The sequence below is a fragment of the Amblyomma americanum genome, chromosome 8, assembly GCF_052857255.1.
Source record: "Amblyomma americanum isolate KBUSLIRL-KWMA chromosome 8, ASM5285725v1, whole genome shotgun sequence".
Lineage (NCBI taxonomy): Eukaryota > Metazoa > Arthropoda > Arachnida > Ixodida > Ixodidae > Amblyomma > Amblyomma americanum.
This window is the reverse complement of record NC_135504.1, coordinates 35,151,014-35,171,512: the sequence shown is the minus strand read 5'-3', so window position 1 is coordinate 35,171,512 and position 20,499 is coordinate 35,151,014. Positions and strand designations below refer to the sequence as shown.

Here is a 20,499-nt window from a genome sequence, read left to right as displayed (position 1 = left end):
CTTGCTGAAGCACTGCCCCAAGGCCATATCCGGAAGCGTCAGTCGTTACGACCACGGGAAGGGCAGGATCAAAAAAATGCAACACGTCACATGACGTCAACATGGACTTCAGTAGTTTGAAGCTTGAATCCGCAGCAGCAGTCCAAGTGAAGGCAGAGTCGCTGCCTCGAAGTAGGGCGCGCATAGGCTCAACGACGTCGGAGTAATGCGGGATAAACTTGGAGTAGAAACCCGCAAGTCCAAGGAGGGAGCGAAGCTCGCTGATGTTAGATGGAGTCGGAGCCTTCGTAATACCCTCGATGGCAGAAGAAAGCGGAAACAGTCCTTCACCGCTGACAACATGCCCCAAGAAAGTGAGCTTCGGAACATCGAAGACACATTTGTGGTTGAGCTTGAGTCCGGCTTGGGACAGGCGCTCGAGAACAGCACGAAGGTTGGTCAGGTGCTCCTGTCGGGAGGTGCCATGGACTATGATGTCGTCGATGTAGAAGAGGACACCTTTGCACCCTTTTAAAATTAAGTGCATCATCTTCTGAAAAGCCGAAGGCACCAAAGCAAGGCCGAAACACACTCGTTTGAAGCGGAAGAGGCCATCATGGGTAATGAATGTGGTCAATTCCCGACTTTCAGGGCTAAGTGGTACTTGATGGTAAGCCAAGGCAAGGTCCAACTTCGAAAAACGCTGTGACCCGGCCAAGCTATGTAGAAGTTCTTCCGTTTGAGGCAAAGGAAAACTGTCGACCACAATAGCCTTGTTCGGCTCACGCGAATCGACGCACATTCGGATGGAGCCATCTTTTTTCCGAGCCACGACTATGGGTGAAATCCACTTGGAAGCGTCGACCCGTTCAATGATGTCTTGAGCTTCAAGCTTCTGGAGTTCCTCGGACACCTGCTGACGAATGGCAAACGGCAGCCGTCGGAGCTTGCAAGCAACAGGAGAAACGGAATCTTACACTCTGACTTTGTGCACGTAGCCACGAGCAACTCCGAGTTCCTTGGAGAAGAGATGTTCGAAGTGTGGACATAGCTCAGGAGGTAACAGAGGCGTATCAGGTGTCATGGAAAGACATTCCAACGATGCACCATTGATCTTCATTTGTAGAGCGGCAATGGAATCCAGGCCCAGCAGCGTTGTGCCTCCCGAGACAACGTACAACAGGATGCAGGCGGTACGGTCGTGGAACTTTGCTGTGGCAACAAAGCACCCTTGGACTATTATCCGAGACTTACAATAGTCCAATAGTTGAACTGCAGTTGATTTAAGCGGGAAACATTTAGCGAAGAATCGGTGGTATAGATCTTCAGAAATAATTGACACAGATGAGCCGGTGTCAATCAGAAAGCGGATGAACTTGCCTTCAATCAGAACTGAGGCGAAAATTCCGTTTTTTTGACTTTCAACATTGAGAATAGACGCACTGCTGGAGCCATCCGGCATCGACGATGTGTCAGCAGTATCTGCAACTTGCTGAGCTTGAACAGGACGGTCGGACGACTTGCAGAAAGAGTCGAAATGGCCCACCTTGCCGCACCGACGACACTTGCGGTTGCGGGCTCGGCATGCAGGGTTGTTCGCTAGGTGAGTTGTAGAACCGCAGCGGTAGCACATGCGCTCTGGTATTGCAGCAGCAGGTTGTGATGGTTGACTTTGGCACTTGCAGCAATGGGCCTGAGGTGGTGTTTGTCTCGATCCGCGCTCGCATCTCACACGATGTACTGGAGCGTCCTCCTCAGCCAATTCCCTGGCTTCCCGGGAAGCTTGCTCACACTGTCGAGCAAGAAGCATGGCGCGCGACATAGTCAAGGAGGAGCCTTCTATGAGTAGGCGCTCACGCAGATGGCAACTCGAGGTCTTCTCCACCAGCTGGTCCCTGATCATATCGTCCGCCATGGTCCCAAACCTGCAGTCACCGACAAGGCTGCGAAGGACAGCAATGTACTCATCGGTTGTCTCTCCTGGAGCCTGAACTCGACGGCGAAAGCGATGACGTGCGGCGATTACATTCACGGACGATTTGTAATGCTCCGACAGGATGGATTACGCCGCATCAAATTCGTCAAGGCGGGGCACCTCGTCACCGGAGTGCGAAGCCGCAGCTGTAGGCACTGGAGTGGACGACGGCGGCGCCAATGTATAAAAAATGCGCTGACCTTCCAGTCCGAGGCAATTCAGCAGGATGGCCTTCCGCCTGTCCGCGCCCAGAGTAGAGGCACCAGAGGCCAGCATGTAATTCCGGAACGCCAGCTCCCATTGCTCCCATGGAAGGGCAGGACGACCAGGAGTCGGCAGGAAGGGTGGTGGTGGCTGAAGCCCAGAAAAGCTCATGACGGATGGTGAGCAGGCCACGTGAAGGTCCCGAATCAAAACAGCATCCTCGTCGCCAAAATATGTTGTATCGTAGTAATGATAATCAGCAATGAAACAGTACACGTAGCATACGGTCGAGCCGATCTGTGTTCTCCTACTTCATCGTCTTCTCTCCCCCCAAGCGCGCGAGTGCGTGCAGTGCACTTGCCACACTTCAACTTTATCACACACAGGTAGAGGATGTGCTTGGAACAGCAACCCCTCAAGATCAAACTTTAATTTAACTGCCACCTGTCAAGACGAGCAGTTTGCTCACAATCCGGTGGGCAGATTGTGATGACGTCGAAAGGTCATGCGACCTAAATGGCCCAAGGAGGGGGATGGGTCGCCAGCTTTTTCGCCCACAGCACCCATGCCGAATTTTCTGGGTAATGAGAGCCTTAATGCTTCTGCTTTAAACCACATTGTGCCAGAGGCTACGAGTTAGAAGACGCAGAGCGAGAGGCTGCAGCGGTGTCCCAGTGGTCTATGCCATCGAGAAAGGAAGCAGATTTCTATGCGCCGCCAAAGGCTTGAATCCTGCCAGAGGCTATAAAAATGGAAATTAGTTTGAAGAAAGGAACAGCATTGACCATTTTATGCAGGCCACCATTCAGATCAAGAAGTTTGCTAGTTTTCGGATGAATACTGTGTCATGTTCCATCTGCGGTATTCGAACAATGTCTGCCTGTATTTGTGGAGAAGGGGAGCCACTGCTTCTCCTGAGCTGTCTCCACTGACTACTCTCCCGAAAGGCCTATCCCTCCCAGTTCTTTCAACAAAATTCTTGTAAAAGCATTGCAGGCACGAATGATTGTGATGTTAATGAAAATTCAGCAGTGCTAAACCCAGCGACTTGGGGCATTCAGTGAAAGCTGTTAAAATTGCACGCTGTAGCCAAGTAAGTCGTCGAAGGTCCCAGTATACGGACAAGGCCATCCCCTCGCACCCCATAGCTATGCCTGTCGAGATGGACCTGTGTGTACCGCAGCCACTAACAGCCATTAACAAAAAGTAACGGGTGCAGCCCTCCCTATTAGGCTTCAGTGGGACACCGGCACCGAGAGGCTCGTGCAGCTCTTTCTGTATTAGTAAAAACTGGAGGGGAAACTAGCAAGTTCCGCCTTCAGGGCATAACGTGATAGCGGTAATAGGTTAGTGCCCACATATGCAGAATCGGTCATTCTCGACTTTATATTCATAGATCCTTGGGAGTCCTCATACCACTCCCTGCGCAGTGGTGCGCAGCAGTAAAGCTAAGCGCCATTGCTCTGCAATGGCAGGTGCTGCCACCAATCGGGCTTGTGCAACCAAGGTTGCTCTTCCCGAGCAACCTCTCGCAACAAAATCATTCTGCCGCCTGACACGGTGGACAACCTGCTCACGATCCGGTGGGCAGGTTGTGATGACATGGCCTAGAAGGCTTGCTTCTCTGGCAATTTTCCGTGAATTTTTCGCTCACAGTCAATGACACAGAGAACAGACGACGCTAGAATTCTGCAACACGGGCTTTTTAAAGCTATGGCATTAATATACTCCAGCATACGTCAGCTTTTGGAGAACTCAATGTTTTATGCTTAGCCAGTTACTGCTATCGTTTTGGTAGTGAAGATAAATCAGGCAGTGAAATCTGATTGAAGGTTCAGGAAAAACCTGCCAGTCTTCCAGTCTTGGCATTAGTACACTTACAACCACAAAACAAATGACAATGATAATAAACAGCATTGATCTCGTCTCTTCTTAAAGCAGTACACATATCTTGACTCACCTCGGAAATAGCCCACCGCCCACATCCTTTTGCCGAGACAACGTCCCGTGCCGTAGCGGCCGTCTAGGTGAAAACAGCTGGTGAGCTTGCCCAGTGCTACCGGGCGCAGCAGGCCCTGGCTCTGCGAAGAAATGCCTCCGTTAGCGGCTGTTTGTTAATCCATTTGCAGCTGGCAGCAACAGGTAGTTCATGATGTTTTGTTGGCGCTAACTTTAAGAAGACGAAGAAAAAATACACAGAACATGCGCAGTTCTCACAACTGGTTTCTATTGAAAAGAAAACAGAAATTTACATACAATACACAACAACGGCAACAGAAAAAACCACAAGTTACCAAGTCACACCTAAAAAAGAAAACAAAAAAGACTCTTCAAAGATAGCATATTTCTTTCTTTGACAGCAAGAGTGATATGGCTTGCTGAGACAATTTACACGTATGTGAACTAAAAAAAAAAACCTCTCTTGTGTGCTGTTATTGAAACTAGAACATCGTTTTCTGAAGAATAGGCCGGCAGTTTCTGCATTCGCGGCAGAGTATCCCGGGAGAGGTGTCGTCATTACACTATGCTGTTCAAGAAGAATGTTCAAACATCGACAAGTCTCTATGTATGCCAGTCCGTACAGGAAGGGAATGTTAAAACCAACACCAGATTCACAGCGCATTTAAGTATCCACTTTCTTTCCAACAAAACCAGTTGTGAGAACAGTACCTTTCCAGTGTGTTCTTTCTTCGTCTCCATAAAGGTTGCATCCACAAAATATCATGAACAGCCTCTAACTGGCCCACCTTTCTATGCTGTTGGATAACAGGCATAAACTTTGAAAAAAAAAAAAAAAAGCCCGCATGACGACCAGGGTGATCTCTTGATTTTTCATCAGTCTTTTATCGACTCCATACTCCCTAATAGGTGCATACCTCTTCCCCTGCCATAAAGGTCGGTAATGTAATGAAGATTTAAACATGAATGTACCTCTTTTTTTTCTATCTTTGCAACTGGCTGAAAACAACACCCTGTCCCAACATCTCTGGAGTTTAGCCTATTAAGAAGGAACATGGGGCCGCAGTAGATTATAAAAATAACGTGAAAAAATAAAATGAGATACACAGAAAACTGCACATTATATGGCTCAGATCATAATGTAATGTTGGCAAATAATAAATTTAGCCTGTTCCGCACACAGGTGAGGCTTCTTTAATTGGCAAGCAAGTGACAAAACCTCAATACAGAACCATATATTCCAGACTAATGTGTTCAGGGAACTAGAGGGTATTAAATGAGCTGTCATAGGTTTTCGTTAGGTAAGAGGGCAGATGAAGCATATATAGCATTAAAGTGTGAACACAAGCTATGCTATCATTCAGCGAACAGATGAGAACTGTGTATGAGATTCCTGGTCAATAGGCTAGCGTATAGCTGAAAACATATTAAGGAATATTCTATAGCATTAACGAGAGGGTGGAAGTTATCGTAATAATGCTTAATAAGAGGTACAAATCCAAAGTGGTATAGGCCATCGTGTCCACATCCAGCCGATGACGAGCAGATAGTCGAAAGTTTCTATGAAGACTTGGTATCGGCAATGTGTTAAAGGGCCACAGAAAGGGGTGTTTGAGCTTGCCTTTAAAAAGCTTGCACTATGTAGAGTACAGGCCACCGAGCGTACATGCCGCATATGATAACTCAAAAGCGAGCGGAAAATTTACAATACATTTTTAAAAATTCCCGCTTTCGCACGTCGCGGCGACGCGTAGTGCCGGGATTTCGCACGAAAACCTGGCAGACGACATCACGTCTTGCAAATAACGTCAGCAGCTGGGGGTTATCATTGGTTCACAGCATCAAATTCTTTCAGACATCATGCGGTACCACGGCCGCGGCCACTCCGTGCGCGCCGCAGCCGGCAGAGGTAGGGGAGGGGCCGGCGGAGAAGCACCGTGGTCTTGACGTGCGAGAGCAGAGGGAAAGGCGCGAATACGCGGAAGTTCAAATTTTGTCTGCATATAACTCAGCTTCCACAAAACGCATTGAAATATTTCTTGCTGGGGGATAATTATGAACCGTCGTCTTTTAACATCCCAGACATATCGTGCCTTTATTGAGACCCGCTTTTTGGGTCCCTTTAAGTGTAATCACGGTACACTGTATTGATGGGCAGGGGGGTATTAGATTTCACAGAGAAATAAGATATGGATACTAAATACCTCCTTTCCACAAATGAGAGAACAGGAAGTGGACGTGGAAGAGCCCAAATGCGGAGACTTATAAAGATGAAATTTACTTTATACTGTGTGCTCACCCTGGTATCGTGCAGGGTGTGGATGTACTTGGCAAAGTGCGATGTAGTGAGCATAGGTTGCTGACGTCCCAAGTTAGCCTAGACTTGAAAAGGGGATGGAAGAAACTAGAAAGAAAGAAGCAGCAGACCTGCTCACCTGTGACAGCCTCTCTCCTTCCCCATCCCTGCTGTGGTAGGAACGAAGTGGGTCTCGGCTGTCGCTGGCGCCCACGTGATGATAATGTTTCAGACACAGCCGACGAAAGCAGGCCGCTGCTCGATCCTCGAGTTCGGGCTCTCCGTGCACCATGCTGAATGACGCTGCAAAGTAAATGCAAGTCGACAATCTGCTAACGCCCTTTGTAATGGACCCGAATGATTCACGTACCTGCTAATGGCGAGGAGTACACAAGCCTGATGGGAGACAGAGGCAGGCACCTGCATTGGACACACAATGTACGAGTTATGTGGAAACTTTTTTAACATTGCTGCGACAGCGCAAAACACAATGCAGCACAAAACACGACGCAGCGCTCAGTCGTTCCGACTTCTTGCTCTCTCTATCCGTTAAGTTTTGCGATGTTGCGACAACCAAATTGGCCCAAATTTCAGTCTAAGTCAATAAACATGACGAATGCTAGCAAATCATCAGAAATAATTGGGTTCTCCATTCTCACAGTGAGTCCGCAGTAAAATGGGATGGTGAGCTTTCTTTTATTTTTAGATCCTTTTCACTGTGAGAGGAATAGAAGAAAGATTTGCTGTCTGTGAGGTACAGTAATGAACTGCAAGTTAATTAGAACCACGCTTAGTCATTTTCTTCCAATCGTGGCAGGTGGATGCCAGCCGCCACGGTTGGCAGGTGGGCTTCTAATTAAATAAATGAAATAAAATTATTTAGGTTCAAATAAATTTATTCAGCAATTAAAGGTTTCGCGGCTGATGCTGTGGATTCTACAGAAGAACACAGGGCTACATAGCTAACGTAAAAGTATTAGAAGTTTCGCTATTAAAAATGATCAAGCAACCCAGCAGCGCGCTCAGAATAAGTTCCAAACAAAAGATGGTTATGCAATGTGAATACTAGTTACACTTAAACGATGAGCCAGGTAGGTTCTCAAAAGTGTAGTTTGGCCCTCTGTATGCTAAACTCAAGACCTCTGGCGCCACATCTGAAAGCCTACTCCCTCCCTTAACTGCCTGCATTAGGTTATTGTGCTTTGCAGTGGGACATATACAACAATCCTGGATAAAAGCATTTTTGAATGGGAACCAATTTATGAATGCATTTTTTGTACATTGTAAGATTTCACTATAACAATCAATATATCCACAGATCTCCCATTGGCAGGCTTAAATCTTTTGCTATTAACGTTTTTGCAGTCGTCAAAAGCGTTCCCCATCGGTTTACTATAGCAGTCTTAACTGCTCGATTAGAGTTACAGGAACATTCTAAAAGAAAGATTTTGGTACTCATCGGATTAATAGACCACTATCATCAACATTTTCATATAACAACACCTACAATATTTCAACATTAAAATTTTTTTGTCTAAGAAAGCTGGCCATGAATATTTCCATTGCCAAGAGTATAAGCATTCCGTGTATTTCATCATCATCATCATCAGCCTGACTAAGCCCACTGCAGGGCAAAGGCCTCTCCCAAGTCTCTTTCCAATCAACCCTGTCCTTTGCCAGCTGCGCCCACCCTATGCCTGTGAATTTCTTAATCTTATCCACCCACCTAACTTTCTGCCGCCCCCTGCTACGCTTGCCTTCTCTTGGAAGCCACTCCGTTACCCTTAAGGTCCAGCAGTTATCTTGCCTTCACATTACAGCCCTGCCCAAGCTCATTTCTTTCTCTTGATTTCGACTAGAATATCATTAACCTGCGTTTGTTCCCTTACCCACTGTGCTGCGCTTCCGGTCTCTTAACGTTACACCTATCATTTTTCTTTCCACTTGGTGATCTAAATGGATTCCAGAACTTGAGCAGCATGCACTGAGCCTAAAAAGAGTGTGCTACAGGATAGCTTACTCCTTTTTACTCTCATATATTGGCTTATTCGTGTTTAGAGTGAACGGATAAGTGTGTGGGCGTCTGTATACGTGGGGCTATTTACACCATGTGGAAAGCTGGCGCGGCCGCGCTGCACGTAGATGCGATTGGGTTATGATTTTCTTTTGCAATGACGCTGGGTAGACAGTGCAAACTCTAGATTAGTGTCGGCTTGCCAGCATCGTCTCTTCACAAGCTCGCCCCTGTTCATCAACGAGCACCTTTGTCCAGCACTAAAACGAGTACTTGGCATGGCTATTGAACAAAAGAAAGCAAAAGGATGGAAATTTGTCTGGACAAGCAATGGTAGGGCTCTTGCCAGGAAGCAAGAGTCGTCATCGATTCTGTACCTTCGCAATGCTCAGGACGTGGAAAAAATGGTTGAAGTGTCTTCACTTGTTTATATTTTGCATCTCGTCTGTAAAATGGCCGGGCCTCCGTACGACATAAACACCACATTTATTATACATCGAGAAAAATCGGCTTCACTTCTTTTCATCTGAATATTAGATCAGCAAGGCATAAAGAAGGTCAGCTTTCTATTCTTCTAAATGAATTTGTTTTTGATTTCGATGTAATAATGTTGACAGAAACGTGGTATTCACCGGATGCAGAGGTTTACAGGCGTGATGAATATAATAGTTCCTAAATAGACCTAATAAACAAGGTGGGGGCATTGAAATCCTCATCAAAAATAATCTAGAATGTGAAATAATTCCTGAACTGTCTCTGTTGACTGAAGATATTAAATGCCTATGCTTGAAATCGAGAAAATACATCTACTGCATGATCTACCGACCACCAAACGGTCATTTCCATAAATTCATTTCTCATATCGAATTACTATTCAACTACGTGAATGTAAATAATTTGGAATTATTACTTGCGGGTGATTTCAACAATGAAGTGCTAAAATCTTGCACTGTTCAGGAGACCTTTCTTTAAACAGTAGAAGCAAATGGTCATGCTATCTTTACTAAAACTGCAACACGTGATACAATGTGCACAGAGACTTTGATAGACGTTTTTATTACCAACATTGATGCAAAAAATGCAATATCTGGAGTTGTATGTAATGGCATAAGCGACCACTTTTCGATATACCTTTTTGTTGAATGTAAAGATAAAAGAACGCATGCCACATGTCGTTTGACGACAGTAATCATCCAGGATCCTGTAACCTTGGAATCTTTCTACTCAAATGACAATGATAATAAACAGCATTGATCGGGTTTCTTCTTAAAGCAGTACATATCTTGACTCACCTTGGAAATAGCCCACCGCCCACATCCTTTTGCCGAGACAACGTCCTGTGCCGTAGCGGCCGTCTAGGTGACGACAGCTTTTCAGACGTTGACGCTGGCTTCATTTGTTCGGTGAGCTTGCCCAGTGCTACCGGGCGCAGCAGGCCCTGGCTCTGCAAAGAAATGCCTGCGTTAGCGGCTGTTTATTCATCCATTTGCAGATGGCAGCAACAGGTAGTTCATGATGTTTTGTTGGTGCTAACTTTAAGAAGACGAAGAAAAAATACACAGAACATGCACAGTTCTCACAACTGGTTTCTATTGAAAAGAAAACAGATATTTACATACAATACACAACAACGGCAACAGAAAAAACCACAAGTTACCAATTCACACCTAAAAAAGAAAACAAAAAAGACTCTTCAAAGATAGCATATTTCTTTCTTTGACAACAAGAGTGATATGGCTTGCTCAGACAATTTACACGTGTCAAAACGAAAAAAAAAAAACCTCTCGTGTGCTATTGTTGAAACTAGAATATCGTTTTTTGAATAATAAGCCGGCAGTTTCTGCATTCGCGGCAGAGTATCTCGGAAGAGGTGTTGTCGTTACACTATGCTGTTCAAGAAGAATGTTCAAACATCGACCAGTCTCTATGTATGCAAGTCCGTACAGGAAGGGAATCTTATAACCGACACCAGATTCACAGCGCATTTAAGCATCCACTTTCTGTCCAACAAAACCAGTTGTGAGAACTGTACGTTTCCAGTGTGTTCTTTCTTCGTCTCCATAAAGGTTGCATCCAGAAAATATTATGAACAGCCTCTAACTGGCCCACTTCCTAAGCCCGCATGACGACCAGGGCGATCTCTTGATTTTTCATCAGTCTTTTATCGACTCCATACTCCCTTAATAGGTGCATACCTCTTCCCCTGCCATAAAGGTCGGAAATGAAATGAAGATTTAAACTTGAATGTACCGCTTTTTCTATCTTTGCGACTGGCTGAAGCAATGCCCTGTCCCAACATCTCTGGAGTTTAGCCTATTAAGAAGGAACATGGGGCCGCAGTAGATTATAAAAATAGCGTGAAAAAATAAAATGACATACACTGAAAACTGCACATTATATGGCTCAGATCAGTATGTAATGTTGGCCAATAATAAATTTAGCCTGTTCCGCACACAGGTGAGGCTTCTTTAATTGCCAAGCAAGTGACAGAACATCAATACAGCACCATATATTCCAGAATAATGTGTTCAGGGAACTAGAGGGTATTAAATGAGCTGTCATAGGTTTTAGTTAGGTAAGAGGGCAGATGAAGCATATACAGCCTTAAAGTGTGAACACATGCTACGCTATCATTTAGCGTACAGATGAGAACTGGGTATGAGATTCCTGGTCAATAGGCTAGCGTATAGCAGAAAACATATTAAGGAATATTCTATAGCATTAACGAGAGGGTGGAAGTTATCATAATTATGCTTAATAAGAGGTACAAATCCAAAGTGGTATAGGCCATCGGGTCCACATCCAGCCGATGACGAGCAGATAGTAGAAAGTTTCTATGAAGACGTGGTATCGGCAATGTGTTGAAGGGCCACAGAAAGGGGTGGTTGAGCTTGCCTTTAAAAAGCTTGCACTATGTAGAGTACAGGCCACCGAGCGTACATGCCGCATATGATAACTCAAAAGCGAGCGGAAAATTTACAATAAATTTTTAAAAATTCCCGCTTTCGCACCTCGTGGTGACGCGCAGTGCCGGGCTTTTGCACGAAAACCTGGTAGACGACGTCACGCCTTGCAAATGACGTCAGCAGCCGGGGGTTATCATTGGTTCAAAGCATCAAATTCTTTCAGACATCATGCGGTACCACGGCCGCGGCCACTCCGTGCGCGCCGCAGCCGGCAGAGGTAGGGGAGGGGCCGGCGGAGAAGCATCGCGGTCTTGACGTGCGAGAGCAGAGGGAAAGGCGCGAATACGCGGAAGTTCAAATTTTGTCTGCATATAACTCAGCTTCCACAAAACGCATTGAAATATTTCTTGCTGGGGGATAATTATGAACCGTCGTCTTTTAACATTCCAGACATATCGTGCCTTTATTGAGACCCGCTTTTTGGGTCCCTTTAAGTGTAATCACGGTACACTGTATTGATGGGCAGGGGGGTATTAGATTTCACAGAGAAATAAGATATGGATACTAAATACCTCCTTTCCACAAATGAGAGAACAGGAAGTGGACGTGGAAGAGCCCAAATGGGGAGACTTATAAAGATGAATTTGACTTTATACTGTGTGCTCACCCTGGGATTGTGCAGGGTGTGGATGTGCTCGGCAAAGTGCGATGTAGTGAGCATATGTTGCTGACGTCCCAAGTTAGCCTAGACTTGAAAAGGGGATGGAAGAAACTAGAAAGAAAGAAGCAGCAGACTTGCTCACCTGCAACAGCCTCTCTCCTTCCCCATCCCTGCTGTGGCTGAGATGAAGTGGGTCGCGGCTGTCGCTGGCGCCCACGTGATGATAACGTTTCAGACACAGCCGACGTAAGCAGGCCGCTGCTCGATACTCGAGTTCGGGCTCTTCGTGCACCAACCTGAATGACGCTGCAAAGTAAATGCAAGTCGACAATCTGCTAACGCCCTTTGTAATGAACCCAAGTGATTCACGTACCTGCTAATGGCGAGGAGTACATGAGCCTGATGGGAGACAGAGGCAGGCACCTGCATTGGACAAACAATGTGCGAGTTATGTGGAAACTTTTTTAACATTGCTGCGACAGCGCAAAACACGATGCAGCACAAAACACGACGCAGCGCTCAGTCGTTCCGACTTCTTGCTCTCTCTATCCGTTAAGTTTTGCGGTGTTGCGACAACCAAATTGGCCCAAATTTCAGTCTAAGTCAATAAACATGACGAATGCTAGCAAATCATCAGAAATAATTGGGTTCTCCGTTCTCACAGTGAGTCTGCAGTAAAATGGGATGGTGAGCTTTCTTTTATTTTTAGATCCTTTTCACTGTGAGAGGAATCGAAGAAAGATTTGCTGTCTGTGAGGTACAGTAATGAACTGCAAGTTAATTAGAACCACGCTTAGTCATTTTCTTTCAATCGTGGCAGGTGGATGCCAGCCGCCACGGTTGGCAGGTGGGCTTCTAATTAAATAAATGAAATAAAATTATTTAGGTTCAAATAAATTTATTCAGCAATTAAAGGTTTCGCGGCTGATGCTGTGGATTCTACAGAAGAACGCAGGGCTACATAGCTAACGTAAAAGTATTAGAAGTTTCGCTATTAAAAATGATCAAGCAACCCAGCAGCGCGCTCAGAATAAGTTCCAAACAAAAGATGGTTATGCAATGTGAATACTAGTTACACTTAAACGATGAGCCAGGTAGGTTCTCAAAAGTGTAGTTTGGCCCTCTGTATGCTAAACTCAAGACCTCTGGCGCCACATCTGAAAGCCTACTCCCTCCCTTAACTGCCTGCATTAGGTTATTGTGCTTTGCAGTGGGACATATACAACAATCCTGGATAAAAGCATTTTTGAATGGGAACCAATTTATGAATGCATTTTTTGTACATTGTAAGATTTCACTATAACAATCAATATATCCACAGATCTCCCATTGGCAGGCTTAAATCTTTTGCTATTAACGTTTTTGCAGTCGTCAAAAGCGTTCCCCATCGGTTTACTATAGCAGTCTTAACTGCTCGATTAGAGTTACAGGAACATTCTAAAAGAAAGATTTTGGTACTCATCGGATTAATAGACCACTATCATCAACATTTTCATATAACAACACCTACAATATTTCAACATTAAAATTTTTTTGTCTAAGAAAGCTGGCCATGAATATTTCCATTGCCAAGAGTATAAGCATTCCGTGTATTTCATCATCATCATCATCAGCCTGACTAAGCCCACTGCAGGGCAAAGGCCTCTCCCAAGTCTCTCCAATCAACCCTGTCCTTTGCCAGCTGCGCCCACCCTATGCCTGTGAATTTCTTAATCTCATCCGCCCGCCTAACCTTCTGCCGCCCTCTGCTACGTTTGCCTTCTCTTGGAAAACACTCCCGTTACCCTTAAGGTCCAGCGGTTATCTTGCCTTCACATTACAGCCCTGCCCAAGCTCATTTCTTTCTCTTGATTTCGACTAGAATATCATTAACCTGCGTTTGTTCCCTTACCCACTGTGCTGCGCTTCCGGTCTCTTAACGTTACACCTATCATTTTTCTTTCCACTTGGTGATCTAAATGGATTCCAGAAATTGAGCAGCATGCACTGAGCCTAAAAAGAGTGTGCTACAGGATAGCTTACTCCTTTTTACTCTCATACATTGGCTCATTCGTGTTTAGAGTGAACGGATAAGTGTGTGGGCGTCTGTATACGTGGGGCTATGTACACCATGTGGAAAGCTGGCACGGCCGCACTGCACATAGATGCGAATGGGTTATGATGTTCTTTTGCAATGACGCTGGGTAGACAGTGCAAACTCTAGATTAGTGTCCGCATGCCAGCATCGTCTCTTCACGAGCTCGCCCCTGTTCATCAACGAGCACCTTTGTCCAGCACTAAAACGAGTACTTGGCATGGCTATTGAACAAAATAAAGCAAAAGGATGGAAATTTGTCTGGACAAGCAATGGTAGGGTTCTTGCCAGGAAGGAAGAGTCGTCATCGATTCTGTACCTTCGCAATGCTCAGGACGTGGAAAAAATGGTTGAAGTGTCTTCACTTGTTTATATTTTGCATCTCGTCTGTAAAATGGCCGGGCCTCCGTACGACATAAACACCACATTTAATATACATCGAGAAAAATCGGCTTCAGTTCTTTTCATCTGAATATTAGATCAGCAAGGCATGAAGATGAGCTTTCTATTCTTCTAAATGAATTTGTTTTTGATTTCGATGTAATAATGTTGACAGAAACGTGGTATTCATCGGATACAGAGGTTTACAGGCGTGATGAATATAATAGTTTCTTCCTAAATAGACCTAATGAACAAGGTGAAGGAATTGAAATCCTCATCAAAAATAATCTAGAATGTGAAATAATTCCTGAAATGTGTTTGTTGACTGAAGATATTGAATGCCTATGCTTGAAATCGAGAAAATACATCTACTGCATGATCTACTGACCACCAAATGGTCAATTCAATAAATTCATTTCTCACACTGAATTACTATTCAACTACATGAATGCAAATAATTTAGAATGATTACTTGTGGGAGATTTCAACAATGATGTGCTAAAATCTTGCACTGCTCAGGAGACCTTTCTTTTGACAGTAGAAGCAAATGGTCATGCTATCTTTACTAAAACTGCAACATGTGTTACAATGTGCACAGAGACTTTGATAGACGTTTTATCACCAACATTGATACAAAAAAAGCAATATCTGGAATTGTATGTAATGACATAAGCAACCACTTTCCGATATACCTTTCTGTTGAATGTAAAGATAAAAGAACGCATGCCACATGTCGTTTGACGACAGTAATCATCCAGGACATCACCTCTGTAACATTGGAATCTTTCTACTCGAGTCTTGTGAGTGAAAACTGGAATGATGCATTCTACTGTGACACTGCAGTTGAGGCATATGAAACATTCATATTCATTTTTGAGCAAATTTACTGTGAACAATTTAGACAAATGATTTTAAAGCTGCATCATAGCAACCAAAAGCCCTGGATCAGCTGTGAATGTTTTTGAGAGGAATAAAAAAGAAGGCTAGATTAAATAAAAAGGTTGTCAAAATGAGGTCACTTTAAGATTTAAAAATATCTTGAAGGAAGACCAGGCCGAGACGGCAGGACCTTTGTGGAAGAAGGCTAGGCCGAGACGGCAAGACGGCCGTGCCTGGTGTTTATTCTAATGGCGGACTCGAGGCGCATGCCACAGGTAGAGCCGTGGGATGATGATGGTACATACAAGTGAAAGAAGAAGATCCCTGGAAGGCTCACAATATTTAGGTAATATAGAAATAAGCTGAATTCCTTCCTGAGAAATAAAAAGCGGCGTTTCCTGCAACATCAGTTCTAATGGGAATCCTCTAAAGATAGTGCAGACCTATGAAAAAAACTAAACAAGTTGCTAAGCACAACCCCATCATCGTCAGTTATAAAAGATCTTGCTTTTCAGGGCTGCCGCATACAGGGCACAGAACTCGAAGAGTTTAACAAATTATTTAAAGATGTTGTCAACAGTTCTCAAAACCCTCAATCTTTGAGCTGCACAATTCCTAGAAATAACTGCAGCATTTATTTTGATCCGAGAAATGAACGCGAGTTATGTAATATATTCAACTCATTGAAAAATAGAAAAACACGCGATATTGATGGCATACAAATTCTTCCAGTTAAATATGTGCTGAATGTTATTGCCCCCCTACCGACTTATATATATAATCTGGCTTTGTCAACAGGTTGCTTTTCCAAATTAATGCAAATCTCCAGAGTAATTGTACTTTTCAAGAGTGGCGATAAAAACGAGATGTCCAACTATTGACCGATTTCTATTCTGTCGATTTTTTCTAAGGGCCTAGAAAGAGTTATTCATAAAAGAGTCATGAACTTCTGCAATAAGCTTAACCTCATTAATCCGTCACAACACGGTTTCCTCCCAAACAGGTCCACTGAAACAGCCTTACTAATGCAAAAAGAGATAATCCTCGAGGCACTTGAAAACAGGGAAATGTGTATAGGTGTTTTTGTGGATTTCTCGAAGGCTTTTGATAACCTCAACCATCAAATACTACTCAACAAGCTAGGAAGAGATGGAATCCGTGGCAGTGCATTGTGACTACTCAAGTCTTATCTACAGCATCGATATCAATCTGTAACAATAGAGCAGCACCAAAAACCCTTCAACCTATAACCACTGGAGTTCCACAGGGCAGTATTTTAGGACCAGGACTGCTATTGTTTATTTTATACAAAAACGGCATAATAGATATCAGCAACCTTCCAAAATATCTTCTGTATGCAGAAGAAACGAGTCTCTTGTTTAGAGGAATTAACATTCAACTGTTCATTTCAAACATAAAAAGTGTACAAGAAAAGTTGAAATCATAAGAGTGCAGCAAATTTCCTGATAATAAATAGAAAACAAAAGCGGTCCTTTTTTATTACCGGCAGAGCATTGTTACATTAGACCTTAGACTAAAAATAGACAACTCTATTATAGGCGTGGTAGACACAGTAAAAACACTAGGAATTTTCTTTAACAAGAACATGAGCTGGGAACCTCACATTAGCTCGACTTTACACAATTTATCAAAGTGCGTCGGAATGCTCGTGAAATTTCGCTCCTATCTACCTGTACCGATTAAATGAATAATATACAACCCATTATTCGTGTTGTATGTTAACTACTTTTTCTTTGTCTGGGGCACTGCTACCCAAACTGACCTGCACAAGATATACATGCTGCAAAAAAAAGCAGTACGTTACATAGCAAACGTTGAATACCGTGCACATACCGCATAACTGTTTAAGCGATTCAAAATCATACCGGTTCATAATCTATACGAATTTTTCTTAGCCATAAGATATAAAAAATCTACTTCTCACGGTGACAACTTCTTGATAGCATTGTCTTCCCTCGAACCGAACTCAATGCCATACTCATTTCGAAAACACAAACGTTGGACTATTTCCTTTTGCCGTACAGGATGATGCGTGGTGAAACACCCTGTATATGTTCCAAGCAGGACATTGTCCTCTTGGGAAACCATGCCTGAGCTCTGCCACGGGGAGCTGCTGTTTCCGCGGTCGTCCGGAATGCTGCCGTCGCATGAGCAGGCACCGCTTCAAAGATGGGGCTTCACACCATGGTGTGCAATGTATAAAAGTTTAGGGGGCGCTCCACTTGGTGCGCCGTACACGCACATCCCTAATACATCCACTGCAGGACAAAGGTCTCTCCCATTGACCGACCTCCTTAACCCTGTCCTGCACCTGCCTGCGATTACCAGACAGTTCTCCCAACCTTTCGAACTCCCATCTGCCCACACCATTAGATTTACTGTTTAAGTATCAAGGGTTATGGGTTTGTTTTCCCTGCACCGCTCATGCCTCTGTTGGCTAAACACGATCGCAAGATTTTAAACAATTTTTAAAAATAGGCTTTTTGAATTCAAACAGCACTTTTCTAAGCATAGCATCATCAGCAATGTAGTACATCAGAATACAGCCAATACGTGCTAACTAGCAGGATGGTTAACTAATATTGAACAGGACATTTTTAACTGTTGCAGTTAGCTCCTTAATTATTTAGAGGTGTATAGCCCACCGTAAGTAATATTTAGAAAATGTAGTTATACCCTTGGTGCTGTGGCTCAATAAAGTTTGGCTATTTCGATGAGTTATGTGCACTGGAGAGGTTGCTTTGTTAGCAAACTTCTCGAAAGCGCGTGTATTTTGTGGTGCCCCAGTTGACGAGATGCATTAAAGGAAGACTGGAAACAACTCCATCCAAATTTTTTTTTCCCAGTAAAAGAAAAATTCTATGTCTCTTCCTCTACATGTTCGCATTTGTCGACCCGAAACCGAATGATGCATTTATTACTGAGAAAATTATTTCAAAAAATTTTTCCGCAACTCGACTTGAACTTGTGACAACTGCACCAAAGAGGACTTCGTGGTCACTTATTTGAAGTGAACTGCGATGTAGCCTAGTGCCTAATATATCTACAAACACCTGCATTTACGCACCCAGTTTACTTGCGAAAATGGGGGGCGGTGGCGACACCTGCATTTTATTTTGTTACCTTTTCTAGCCTATAAAGGCCAATATTTTTGTGAAAGTATAAGTGTCTGTCGCTATAGGAGGCAGTAGTCTAACCATACAGGCCAGCTTCATTGTCCTCACTGATGCTTCAGAAGATAGCAGGTGGCACATTACAGTGTCAAGAATGGATGCCGAGGAAAGATTTAGGGACGCATTCCAGGGTAGCAGGCAAGCAGACAGAATAGTGAGATATGACGATAACAGGTGCACAGAGATCGCAGTTAGTGGATATCAGGAGCGATATGGGAGCACTTACAGAGGCTGTTCCGTGCTAATATGCTTACGTTGAAGAGACTGCATGTAACAAGAGGGCAAAGCGGCACGGTGCCGAGACCGCGTGTCACAGTTGAGCACATGTAGTCAGTGGAATATTAATTTGTACATCCATAAATCTTTGGCTGAACAGACTCTACTATAAATACCAGCCATCAGACAGAACCTAGGCAGCTGCACACTTCTTGTGGGGGTCAAGTGTGAGCAGCCAGGTAAGTGCTATGCAACTCCAAACTAAGACCAATCAGTCGATTTTGTCGGCCTGAGACGCTGGTGCAAGTGTACACAGCTCCCCGAGCAACCCCTATTGTGACGTCCCTCACTCGTACCTTGTTTAAGCCACTGTCTTCGAGGACTGCCGAGCTCAGGGCAGGCACATGTGGCTCCACCAATCCAGGCAACCTTAATCGCTTCCATGTCTGTGTCAGAAGGAAAACAGCAGGCATGATAGAGTATGGTACAGTGGGCGCGGGGTTTAACAATCTGAAGCTGCACTCGCGCTTTGAGGCAGAACATGCAGTGAAGCGCTCCGAATTTATTTTCACCACCTGACCTTCTAAATGCTAAACGACACAACACAACACTCGGCTGCCCTTTCAACCTCACCTTCATCGAAACATGGCTGCCATGGATGGGATTCGAGCCTGCAACCTTCGGCTCAGCAGCCTAAATCTAAAGCTACAGAGCCACAGCTGTGCCCCTGAAAAAATATTACCGTGATTCAGATGACAGAGACTAGAGTTGCTGTGACCATAAAAAAAAAAGCTTCCAGCTCAGCTAAAGCATGTAAGCAGAATATCAATTTCAACGGGAGCTAGATGGAGGTGATGAGAACGTGGGAAAAAGATAGACCGTGTGTTTTTATTTTTCCCACTCTTATTGACTACATTTCTGAACAGCAATACCCGCCGAGTGCCATGATGACATGACGGCGGCGACGGAGATGCAATAAAAAGGAAGGAACGGTGCAGTTTCCGCCAAGTTTCGGGGTGCTACGAACAGTATGGCGTCCCGTGCAAATACATTCAGAAGCTCGTTTCAGGCATGCATAAAAAACAGTGGCTTTGAAACATCAATATATGACTTCGAGACGTAACGATAAACTAATAAGCGCATGCTATTCCAAGAGAGCATAGTGGAGACTTACTCTATGCGTATCACTCCGCGACGCATACATTGTTCTTTATTGCTTTTTTCTGTTTTGATTTTTTTTTGCAAGACACGCAACGCCTCGCATTACACAAGTCAAAGTAACCTTTCCTCGGTGGTCGAGAGGTAGCACGCTCGGCTCGACCTAAGGGGCATTGGTCCAGGTCTCGGCTAGACAATTTTTCTTTTTGGTGCAGTTGCTTTTCTTTCTTGAGCGCCACTGTGTAATGGTGGCTGAATGACGTCACGACCCAGTAGGTCAATGAAGAATTGTGTAGTGACGTCATCACTGTTGTACTATGCGATCATTACCTGCACAAGGTCATGTGGTTGTGACGTCGCGACCCTCTCGACCAACGGGGATTATCACCCCACAGACACCTGGTTTCACATCGAACGGGAGGTAACGCCATCGCATTAATGCGTGCAGCTCTGGCACGTTACCTTTGTGTGGCTTGGAAATGCTGGGGATGCAGTGTCGAGGTCGAATCCACCGACGTGACGAAAACTGTGTAGACAGTAGAAGCTTGCAGCACTGGGTGATTGACCCCAGCATTGGCTTTCAAGGAGGACACCGAGACTGTA

The 20,499-nt window shown here is 44.4% G+C and overlaps 1 protein-coding gene across 1 annotated transcript in view; it reads right to left on the bottom strand.

Moving 5' to 3' along the window:
• Window positions 1–19,190, bottom strand: part of LOC144102303 (uncharacterized) — a 64,193-nt gene extending 45,003 nt beyond the window's left edge. Inside the window, exons 1-4 of the mRNA XM_077635606.1 lie at window positions 19,095–19,190; window positions 12,368–12,417; window positions 12,137–12,300; window positions 9,720–9,871 (exon numbers count right to left, since the gene is read on the bottom strand). Coding sequence (XP_077491732.1) covers window positions 9,720–9,871; window positions 12,137–12,300; window positions 12,368–12,389 — 338 coding nt within the window. The 5' untranslated portion in view covers window positions 12,390–12,417; window positions 19,095–19,190. The remainder of the gene's footprint in view (window positions 1–9,719; window positions 9,872–12,136; window positions 12,301–12,367; window positions 12,418–19,094) is intronic.
• Between the last annotated feature and the right edge of the window lie 1,309 nt (window positions 19,191–20,499).